The following is a 12,136-nucleotide window of genomic DNA, read 5'->3' as shown; positions in this document are numbered from 1 at the left end:
ACATTTAGGAAGAGTGATGCATACTGTAGGTGCTTGCCATAGAGGTAGGCTGGTAGAGCAACAATATGCCACTGGGAGATAAGGATTAATTATAACTAAGATTCATCAGTTAGGAGGCATAGCCATTACATGTTAATGGTCAACTCTTTATTGCACAGTGATTTCTGAGGATGTAATAGGTGAGGTGGTATCTGGCAAATATCATCACCAGTTGCAGCAAGAGCAGGAAATGTCAAAGACGAGACCAGCCTGGCAGTGCTGGGTGAAGGTCTGTCCATTCACACAGTTGTAGAAGGCGTTTTTGTCAGTGGGGTCAGGATATAGGCCACTGGCCCTGTTGGCACAGAATCTACTGCCACTGGGGCTGCCTCCAGAGCTGCCGCCAGAGCTGCCACTGCCACTGCCACTGCCACCACCTGTGCTGGGAGCCTCAGTAATGGGAGCAATGGGATGGGCTGGGGCTTTGCAACCTGAAAAGAAAGAAACAAAATCCTAAATCCCCCTGTTTTATACAGTGATCTCTGATATATGAGAAGTCATACCCAGGATTTTGTTCTTGGCTCCTCTTTCCATGCCTATGCAAATTTTGGTCTCCTGATCTGAAACGCCCTCCCTCCCCTCTTCTCTTTTCTCCTCACTCCTCTCTCTCTCTCTCTCTTTTTGAGACAGAGCCTCAAGCTGTCACCTTGGGTAGAGTGCCGTAGCATCACAGCTCACAGCAACCTCCAACTCCTGGGCTCAAGCGATTCTCCTGCCTCCACCTCCCAAGTTGCTGGGACTATAGGCACCTGCCACAGTGCCCGGCTATTTTTGGTTGCAGCCATCATTGTTGTTTGGTGGGCCCAGGCTTGATTCGAACCTGCCAGCTCAGGTGTATGTGGCTGGCACCTTAGCCATTCCAGGCACAGGCACTGAGGCATCCTCACTCCTTTCTCATCCTTCTAAGCAAACAGTGCATTTTTTTTTTTTTTTTGCCGAGGCTGGGTTTGAACGCACCACCTCCGGTATATGGGGCCAGCACCCTACTCCTTGAGCCACGGGCGCTGCCCACAAACAGTGCATTTTTTCCCTCCTTCTTAGATCTTACAGATGCTTTGAGAGTTCTCATTACCATGAACTCTCAAGAATGTTATTCATCCTATTTTAGGGCACCTTATCACATAATATCTTCTGTATTGTTACTAACTTTGCAATTGTGTCAGTCTTATCTTTCTCCCTAGATTGTAAACTTCTATAGAAATGAGGATTTATGTATTTGGTACCTACATAGTGTAGCGTACCTAATGGATGTTCAACAAATTGCTTGTGAAATGAATGAATAGATAAAAGAATGGTGAAGAGCCCTGTTTGTTCCATTAACCAACCAGATCCAAATGGATCAATAGTCAAACAATCAGTTGCACAATAGCTCCCTGAAGAGAAATTTCACTTAGGGTTCCTTCTCAACTCCTAACTTACTTGCACTCTGCAGGCCCAGAGCATCCTTCAGAGTGGTGATCAGAGGGAATTTGCCCTGGTTGCAAAAAGTGCCTGTGAAGTCATCCAAGTCAATGGCCCAGACCATGGCACCTCCGAAATTGTTCTTCTTCAGCCAATCAGCCTGTGGTAATTAGAGAGAAATTTGATTATTTCCAGACACCAAAGCTGATCTGTGGCCTCAGGGGTATAGTGGGAACAGACTTACAGGGGAACAATACCCCATAGAACAGTTTACCTTGATTTTGAAACTCTTGGTGTTGTCATATCCAAGCCACTCATTGCCTTTGTAAGCATAGGGGACATCCTCAGGAGCCTCCCATACTTCAGTAGCTCCATTCTTCAGGAAGGAACAGATCTAAGAGAACATAAGGAAGAGGTCAAGAGGCAGGCAAGGTGTCCTGAGGTGTGGCAGAGGTAAAAGGACATGGGGAAGGATAAGTAGGGGATGGTTGCATAAAATTACTTGAAGAGAAAGCTTATGACTCTATCAGCAAATTTCTTGGTTCATTTGGAATTCTAATTCTTTACTCAATTTATTTCAATTATTTTCAAGATGGGGAGAACCTTTTAAATTAAAGAACACTCTGGAAGTCCACAATGAGTGTCTGTAGATTGGCATAATCTCACTGATGATATCCTGTTTTCTTCTCTCTCTGCATCTGGAATCCAGACTAAAGGAACCCTAATGAGGATCCAACTAAAGTACATAGGAGAGCTCATCTTCCCTTCTTTCCAAATTGTTACAAGAATTCACTTTCAGCATGAATGGTGTGCTAATTGTTTAGTTAAATATGTGAACCAAGAGAAAGATACCTTTCCCTCTATAAAATTTCCAGGTGTGTACCTCATAGTAGGCCCAGAACCCAGACTGCCTGGTATAGGGACCAGCAGGGCCAGGCCCAGTGGTGGGAGCACCAATTCCATGGTTGGAGGGGTTGCTCAGAAGGAAGGTGTGTCCATAGGCAGGGAATCCAACAATAAGCTTCTCTGCTGGGGCCCCGTTGTCTTTCCAGTAGTTCATGGCATAGTCCTGCAATGGCAGAGGTTAGCTAAAGGTCCCACTACCAGCTGACAGCCTAGTGATTAGTTATCGGCTAAGGTTTTTTTGCTTGTATTTGCAATATATTTTAGAAGGCACTGACATACCTCTATTGAATTAGTCTGTCCCCATCTCAACTAACTTCTAATATCATGGCTTTACATATACCCTTCTGATAAAACAATGTATGCTAAAAGGACTAAGCTTTATAAAATTCTTTTCATTATTTGATCCATTGGATAATGACTAAAATTCTATAGAACTTATATGGGCAAGAGATAAAAAGTTAGAAGTTAGATAAGGCAAAGGGAAATAGGAAAAGAGGAAGGGTGAGAGAAACATTTTATACTGTAATGAAATAAGAGCAATGGCACCCTATATTCTTTTATTAAAAACAAAGACTATTAATCATCCTTTCCTATTAGATAAACATGTTCACTATAGTGTTAATAACCTGGCAAATTTTTAGTAAATAGGAATGAGTTAATCAATTATAGAAGACTAATTTCCTATTTGAGAATATTATTAAACTTATGATGCCTTTTGTACCCAAATCCCTATGCTATTTACATCATCATCTCTGGTCTGAATTTGCATTTGCTCAGGGACTCACCACATTGAGGTAGGCATTGCTGCCAGTGTCAGTCGGGTATTTGTAGAGGGGGCTGTTCTCTCCCGTGTAACCCTCCCAGGAGCCATGGAGGTCGTAGGTCATGACATGGAAGTAGTCCAAGTACCTGAGGTGGAATAAAGGATTTAAAAATCACTTCTGAGGGTCATTTCCCACATATATGCAGGCTAAAGACACCACTTCTAAAGTTTCCTAAACAAGGTCCCTGCACAGTGGCAAGATAGACCAAGGACAAGTCTACTCTGCCTAAATGATGTCTGTGGAAGCTTGAAGTGAGGGTGCATCACTCACTGGGACAGCTGGGGGATCTCATAGCCAGATTGGATGTTGGAGATGCCAGCAGCCACTGCAGCGGTGACCATCAGCCTGGGCTTGTTGATCTGCTTGGCCTCCTGCTCAAAAGCTTCACGCATTTCCTACAGAACCAAAAGCATAATAGGACATTTATGAAGCTGATTTCACCTCCTGAAACATAATATTAAAGTGCTTTTACATATTTTCTCTTATTTTAGTCCCTCAACATCCCAACAAAATAGATAGGATAGATGATATTAGTCAATTTCACAGCTGTCCTATGTGCCTGAGAGTTAGGAAATTTCACCAAAGTTCCACAGTAAGTTAGTGGCCTGGTGATGACAAGAACCCAGGTCCCAGATGACCATCAGAACTCCATTCATAGCGCCATACTCTGAAGCTATAGTTGTTGCAGTACCCTGTGACTAGCAGTAAAGAAATTTGCTCCCATTTGTTTATTAGATGAACTGCTTGGCAGGACTGATACCCCATCCTATGACATGCTGAACTGGCCAATAAGGAAGGTGCCAATAGCCAGAAGATGGGTTCTCATTCAATGTGAGAGGCTAATCCACCTATGCTTTGTGTGATTGCACTCTCCTTTGGAGTCCTGGGTGTGGTTCTTATGGTTGCATTATTAGGGTGTTCCAGAGTATGTTCCAGTGAAGACTGGCTCTGAAAATCATTATGTGGTTACTGATTAACTGGAGAAGAGAAATTATAGGCAGGTCATTTTATCTGTCTACAGATATTGAACCCGTATGTTGCAGAAGGTACAGTTTTATTCTTTGTTGCTTCAGTGAGAAGAGCTAGAATCAATGAGTAGAAGTTATAAATTATGACTGGAGGTATGTTTCAGCTGAGAAAAGAGACGTCCTTTATGATCATTGGATCTGTCCAATGAAAAAGTAAATTGATTTTTCACCTAGTGAATTACTTGACACTGAAACTATTCAGAGTTCAGCTGACAATCAGGTATATGAAATGATATAGAAAAGAATCTCTGTCTTGGTAGAGAGTAAATATATTAATAAAAACTATCCTGAGTCCTTAGCTTTTCTCATTCTATTCTATTTTCCTTGGTGATTGCTTCAATATTGTACATCAAGCCAAGTTCTTTGGCTTGAACTCCAGATTGATATGCACAAAATAAATGTCTCCTGAGCATTCCTTTAGGATGTCCTAGTGGTAACTCACACTCTGCATGTTCAAAAGTGAATTAATCAGTCCTCCTTCTTTCAAAACTATACTTCTCTCTGCATTTACCATCTCTGTTAACAGCACCATAATCAAACCAGTCCTCAAAATCATAAAACAGAGAGTCCTTTCTTTTTCCATCTCCAGTTGATCTCTATCTCCTATTGATTCTATCTTCTTGGTATCTCTTGTATCCATCCCCTTATTCACTCAGTGTTTTATCCGTTGTTGGCCCTGGTCATCTCTTGCTTGATTTACTGCAATAACCTTCTAACCCTATTCCTGTCTCCTTTTTCTAATGTGTCCTCCGTGATTGGAACCAACTCTCCACTATCTAAAATCCTTCAAAGCTGCCCCATTGCCTCGAAGGTAAAGCCTAAGGTCCTAAATATCCTATAAAGTCCCATGTAGCTTTACAATCCATAGCTCACCCACTTGTTCACATCTCTCATTTGTGTCACTCACATCCTTCATCAGTTAATACCAATGTCTTTCCAAATAAGCACAAACATTATTTCTCCCAGGGACTCTTTCTAATCTTGCCCAGGCCAGAATCAAGTATCCCTTTTTTGTGTTATTTTTGTACTCTGCTATAGCATATAGCAAAATGTACTGTAATTGCTTGCTATTTTTCAACCTTCCACTTCAGATTGTGTGATCTTTAAGGCCAAGGATTGTGTCTTATAACCTAAAGACTGGCACAAAGTATATATGTGCTCAGTACTAATGGGAACTCTAGTGTAACTGTTAGAAGCACTGGACTCTATCCAGAGTCCATGGGTAGTTACAGCACCTATCAATTGTGTGATCTTGGGCAGGTCACTTAAACTCTCTTTGTACGTTAGTTTCCACATCTGTAAAGTAAAGATGATCATACTCAGTGTACCTATTTCACAGAATAAAGGGGAAGATGAAATGAGTAATGGCTGTTCAAATAGCATGTAGAGTAAGTAGTTCCTGGCACATAGCACACATGTTATTGTTACTAAATGTTTAGATATCCAAGAATCTTTGCAACACTAAGATTCTATAATTCTAAGTTCGAGTTTTGTTTTACTCTAGAACCACAGTGATTCTCCTGGGGAAGAAAGGCTTTGAACCTTCTTGGGTTATAGACTGCTCCTTCCTGCCCTCCTCACCTGCACCAGGACAGTGAAGAGATGCTTGTCCTGAGGAGTGCTCCCACGAGAGCCAGGGTACTCCCAGTCAAAGTCCAGCCCATCAAACTCATACTGGCGCAGGAATTTGATGACCGAGGCAATGAAAGTCTGGCGGTTCTCGGGAGTGGAAACCATGGCAGTGAAACTAAGGGAGACCCAAAGAAGGCAGAGTGAGGCCTCAGTGGTCTCAGCACCTTGGAGTAGAGTCAAGCTCTCAGTTCCTTCCTCAGACCCTTAAGGATACACAGCTCAGATTAAAGCATGTTTCTGGTTTTCCCCCTCTTCCTTCACAATCTCTAATCTTCCGAGCCATGATAAGTTAAAGTTCCCTTTATTTTGCTATCCCTCCAACTCTGATCTTTCTCCCAAGGTGCTTTTGTTACTTTGCACCTGGCTAACTCAGCTCACTGTGTTCCCTCTTCAAATAGTCCCCCACCCTCAAAGAAGTCTTCTTGTTTATTTGTATGACTTTCTCTTTCCTTCTCCTGGAAGGCAAATAGACAGAAGTATAATACCTCTGCAAGGTCTGTGTTCTTGAAATACTCTAAGGACAGATTGTTTTGGGATCTCAGTAACTAAATCTTCATGGATAGGGTTCCAGAATATCCAACTAAATTTAAACGTACAAAACACATTGTGTTGTACTTAGTACTAGTGTAATTATTAATTAGCATATTTGTTTAATGCACATTCTTAATTCTCTGTCTTAGACTGTGAAGTCTACAGGAATGGCAATCACACTGGGCTAACTTGGTTGCATAGCAAATGAACGACAGGCTCTCCATAGAAACTTACGGGGCAGTGCCAAAGTTCCAGCCTCCAATGGCCAGGAGAGTTTTCAGCTGGCTATTCCTATAAAACAAAGGATAAAATAAGAGACATTGATTAATTTCATGAGTCCCTCTATGAAAATAACATTGCTTTATTATTAGGCTTGCTCATTTACTTTAGTGTTGCTTCAAAATGATACATTACGGAACAGTTTTCCTCCACTACTGACAACATTCTTTATAAAAACTCTTTGTCTTATTCTCATCATAAATGTACTCAAGACTCTTTAGGGAAATCTAAATTATAGAACTGTTCCTTTTTTCCTGTCATAGAATTTATTGGCAATATTTTTGATACATGTAACTTTAAAGCATAATTATGTCATTTTCTATTCCATCAGATAAAATGGTAAATGTTGCTTGAGCATAATTACCTTCTCAGCCTCTATGCCAAGTTAACATAAATTAATTGGCTGGAATAGAGGTTCTCAAATAACCCCAAATGTCCATTTACATAAGAATTAAGTGCAGGGTTGTGGGAGGACAAACTAAAATGGCAGGTTTATCACACTGTATCTGGAGATTCTGATTCAGCTGGGTCAGGGTAAGGATCAGCAATTTTTATCAAGTGCCCCATATGTCTTTGTTGCAAGCAGCAATTTGGCTACACTTGAAGAAACACTGCTCTAAAGGAGCTTACCTCCTTTTAGGTATTATAACTTAAATTCTAGTAGCTGCATTCATGATAGTGCTCCTAGGTACAATTAAACTGAACAAACCTGTTAATTTAAAGATGCCAGGTTTTTTTGTCTATGTGTTTCTTTTTACACAAAAGAGGACTCTGTTAAAATACAGAAACCTTTCTGATTCTTGAAATCAGTGATGCCTAATTTTTAATATTCTCCACTTCTTCCTCTTTGATGCAAATAAGTAAGATGGCTTGCAGTTTTCCAGGTCATAAAAAATTACAGAGAAAGGAAAAAATAGGACCAACTTTTTCTTTTTGCTTATCTTCTAGAGCAGGCAACATGCTGTTATATATATGGTTACTACTTCAGTGTGGCTTATGTTTCAGGAGCATTAGCATAATCTGGGGGTAGCTTGTTAGAAATGCGGAGTCCACCAGCAAAGAAATTGGAATAAAATTAGACTCTTATCTTTTACATTATACAAAAATCAACTCAAAATGGATCAAAGACCTAAATGTGACTGGGCATGGTGGCTCAAACTTGTAATTCCAGCACTCTGGGAGGCTGAGGTGGATTGATTGCTTGAGCTCACGAATTTAATACCAGCCTGAGCAAGAGTGAGACCCCATCTCTACTGAAAATAGAATAAAAAACTAGCTGGGCATCATGGTGGGTGTTTGTAGTTCTAGCTACTTGGGAGGCTGAGGCAAGAGGATTGCTCAGGCCCAAGAGTTTGAGGTTGCTGTGAGCTATGATGCCTCAACACTCTACCCAGGGCAACAGAATGAGACTCTGTCTCAAAAATAAAAATAAAAAAATAAATAAACAAATAAATAAATAAATAAAAGATCTTAGTGCAAGACATGAAACTGTAAAAGTACTAGAAGAAAACATGGACAAAATATCCATGACATTGGTCTGTGCAAGGACTTTTTGGATATGACCCTGAGAGCACATCAACAAAAGCAAAAAATTGACAAATAGGCTCACATCAGACTAAACGGCTACATGGCAAGGAAACAACAGAGTGAAGAGACAACTTATGGGATAGGAGAAAATATTTGTAAACCATACACCTGATAAGGTGTTCATATCCAAACTATATCAGAAACTCAACTCGGTATTGCTAAAACAAATAACCTGATTAACATATCAACTGCCATGTGAGTTATAGTTAACTTATGCTAGTTTTGAGCCCCAGGCCTTGTGAAGCATGTATAACTCATTCATCTCTTGACCTATCTTAACCTAATAAAACACTTTGGTGCCAAGGAAAAGAAGTTTCTTTCTAGTGTAGCAATGAAGGTGCCCAAGGACCTTAATAGACATTTCATAAAAGAAGAAATTCAAATGGTGAACAGGTATATTAAAAAGTGTACATCATCACTAATTATCAGAGAAATGTAAATCAAAACCACAATGAGATATTGCCTCACTCCAGTTAGAATGGCTATTATCAAAAAGATAGCAGTGTTAGAGAGGTTGTGGAGAAAGGGAACACTTGCACACTGTTGGTGGTAGTGTAACTTAGTACAGCTATTGTGGAAAACAAAATGACGTTTGCTCAATAATTAAAAAATAGAACCACCATATAATCTAGTAAGTCCCCTTCTGGTTTTTATTTAAAGGAAATGATATCAGTATGTGAAGAGATATCTCACACGAACATTCCCATGTTCACTATAGCATTATTCACAATATCCAGGATAGGAAATCAATCTAAGTGTCCAGCAATAGATGAATGAATAAAGAAACTGTGGTATATTTACACAATGGAATACTATTCTGTCTTAAGAAAAGAAAAACATTCTGCCCTTTGTAACAACATGGATGAACTTGGAGGCCATTATGTTAAGTGAAATAAGCCAGGCACATGTGATTTCACTTATAATTGGCATCAAGAAAAGTCAAACTCATAAAGTAGAGAGTGGAATGTTTGGTTACCAGGGGCTGGAGGTGATGGGGCTGGGGGATTGAAAGATAATTGGTGGAAGTAAAGGAAATTTCAGTTATATGGGAGGAAAAATTCAAGAGTTCTGTTGTACAAGCTTGTGACTGCAGTCACAAATACAACACAATCCAAAATACAATGGATTGTATTTTGAAAATTGCTGTAGAGTGAATTTTAAGGGTTATTACTGCAAAAATGTCAAGTATGTATAGTAATGCATGTGTTAATAGCTCAATCAAGCCATTCCATAATGTGTACATACTTCAAAAAATCATGTGGTACCAATAAATATGAACAATTTTGTTACTTAAAAAAGAAAAATGATGGGCAGCGCCTGCGGCTCAGTGAGTAGGGCTCTGGCCCCATATAGGGAGGGTGGTGGGTTCGAACTCTGCCCCGGCCAAACTGCAATTAAAAAAAAAAATAGCTGAGTGTTGTGGCAGGCACCTGTAGTCCCAGCTACTTGGGAGGCTGAGGCAAGAGAATCACCTAAGTCCAAGAGCTGGAGGTTGCTGTGAGCTGTGATGCCACAACACTCTACCTAGGGCAACAGAATGAGACTGTGTCTTTAAAAAAAAAATGAAATGTAGAGTCTTGGTTGCCACCTCAACTCCACTGATTCTGAACTATATTTTAAGAAGCATTCATGTCTGGGAAGAACTGACCTAGGAGACACCAAATTAAATATCTTTCCCCTTCTCTTACTTGTTTTTCAGGCCATTGAAAGCTTGGTAGAGAGTCACGTCATCCCATTCGATGGTGGTGATCTCGTTGTTCCGCATCCCAGCAAAGGCGTAGATGAGGTGAGTGCAGAGGCAGGGGTCAATGTCATCAGGCTTGAAGCGCCCCAGGCCTGGCCGGTACTGGGCCCAGTTGGTGAAGTAGCATACCAGCTGGTAGGCAGAACCTGTTATTCGGAAGAGGAAGGTGCGAAACTATTACAGAGAAATTCTCTAGAGAGTCAGATTTCTTCAAAAACCAGAGATAATCAAATGTCTTTCCTGTTTAAGTATAAAGGGAGGAGAGAAATCTATGGCAGAACTTTGTGTATTGCAGCAAACATAATTATCAGGCAATTCAGGGCTGAAGATATCTCTTAGAGAGAACTCTGTGCCTCCAAGAGATAATTAAAGAACCTCAGAAATAGGTGCCTTCCACTGAGATAAAACTTAAAACTGTACACTACGATTTAGATGCATTCCTAGCCCCCCCCATGCTATTAACAGCAATTGCTGATGCTTATTTAACATGTATGTACCAAGCACTGCTCTCAGTAATTTACTTATATTTACTTATTAATCCTCACCAGACCCTTATGAGGTAGGTACTATTATTGTTTTTCTCATTTTACCCATTTAGAAACTGGGACACAGAAAGGATGAAAAGCCTACTTAGCACTGGTAGCTGTGCTACAAGTGACTAATAATTCCACCCAGGGAAAAATGAACTGCCCACCAGGAGACAAGGGCCCTAGCTTCTGGTTTAGATTTTGCCAGGACCCCCATGGGTCAAGTCACATGGCTTGTCTTTGCATTGATTAGTAGCTGGTTTATGAGACCGAGTATCCACCTTTCAGTGAAGAGTTGTCTTCAAGGCTCACAAGACGACAGATTTGAAAATGTTTTAACAGCAGAAGGCATCATGTAGACGCCTCACTTATTATATTTTATTGTTAACATTTATTTTTTAGTCACCATCTTGTCGGTTTCAGCTTGGGGATCTTTAGGCCAATGTTCTCAATCCTTTAAATCTGGTTAGGAAATTTTCAACTCAAAAACAATGTAGTTAATACTTTTTTGTTTGAAATTGAAGTACACAGGGCCATGTTGATTTTCCCAATTATGAAGAAACAGAGGAGGAAGGATATGGTGGTTCATTCCAAGAATACTTACCCAGCTCAGCTGTCAGCACAAGGAGCAGACCTTAAAGCAACAGAGAAAAAAAATAATGAACTAGAGCAGCAGTTCTCAACCTGTGGGTCGCGACCCCTTTGGGGTCAAACGATCCTTTCACAGGAGTTGCCTAAGACCATCCTGCATATCAGATATTTACATTACGATTCATAACAGTAGCAAAATTACAGTTATGAAGTAGCAATGAAAATAATTGTATAGTTGGGGGTCACCACAACATGAGGATCTGTATTAAAGGGTTGCAGCATTAGGAAGGTTGAGAACCACTGAACTAGAGGAACCTGGGGGCAGAGCAGCCTTTGTACACAGTGACCTCACATTAGCAGTAGGAAGCTTTTCCTATATTTTATTCTTTTAAGACCCTCTGCAGGTTCCCAAAATTCTGAGGATAATAAAATCTCAGGATTTCTCCTGGAACCCTGAAAGGTTATTAAATGCTGTGAGCCTTTGAAAGATTATTAAATGCTGTGAGCCTTTGGGGCTTGGTGAAGTCAGGGAGTCTGCAGGGAATGGGAGACCTATTGCCAGGTGACCAGGGCCACCCCCTGTTTAGCACTTCCTATGCTATTTTTGCCAAAAGCAATAATCTAAGTCAATTTGGTTTAAATTTGAAGATTAAAAAAAGTTTTAAAGGAGCAATGAAAGAAGACAGAGAGAGTAGCTTACAGACAGAGTTGAGGTGGCCCCTTACCAGCGAGGAGGATGAGCTTGGTCATCTTGCTCAGTGGCAGAGCCGCCCTTGTGCAGCAGGCCTTTTGTTCCCTCTTTGTTCTCTCCTGTGCCTTATCAGATTTTCTCTTCATTGTGGTTGCCTCTAACGTGAGTGTTGATATTGGCAGTGAATTTAAGAACCCATTAATGATAGGGAAACAATACTATCTTGATTTCATTTTACAAGAAGAAAAGATTGAGCTAAAGCCCAGGAACCATGATAATAAGCCCCATTATGGCGTGGCTTATATAATTGAAAATGGTTTATGTACAGTATATTCTCTGTTTGGATAGTGAAGCAA

At 40.5% G+C, this 12,136-nt stretch overlaps 1 protein-coding gene across 1 annotated transcript; it reads right to left on the bottom strand.

Moving 5' to 3' along the window:
* Positions 1-204: 204 nt before the first annotated feature.
* On the bottom strand, positions 205-11,839 carry LOC128585901 (acidic mammalian chitinase-like). The gene is made up of 11 exons (XM_053591304.1): positions 11,815-11,839; positions 11,103-11,132; positions 9,916-10,117; positions 6,596-6,652; positions 5,780-5,945; positions 3,441-3,565; positions 3,132-3,255; positions 2,324-2,509; positions 1,715-1,834; positions 1,459-1,600; positions 205-470 (listed from the first exon to the last, which is right to left on the bottom strand). The coding sequence occupies exons 1-11, from the start codon at positions 11,837-11,839 to the stop codon at positions 205-207; spliced, it is 1,443 nt and encodes a 480-aa protein (XP_053447279.1).
* Between the last annotated feature and the right edge of the window lie 297 nt (positions 11,840-12,136).

The sequence above is a fragment of the Nycticebus coucang genome, chromosome 5 (assembly GCF_027406575.1).
Source record: "Nycticebus coucang isolate mNycCou1 chromosome 5, mNycCou1.pri, whole genome shotgun sequence".
Taxonomy (NCBI): domain Eukaryota; kingdom Metazoa; phylum Chordata; class Mammalia; order Primates; family Lorisidae; genus Nycticebus; species Nycticebus coucang.
This window is presented reverse-complemented; position numbering and strand designations above follow the sequence as displayed.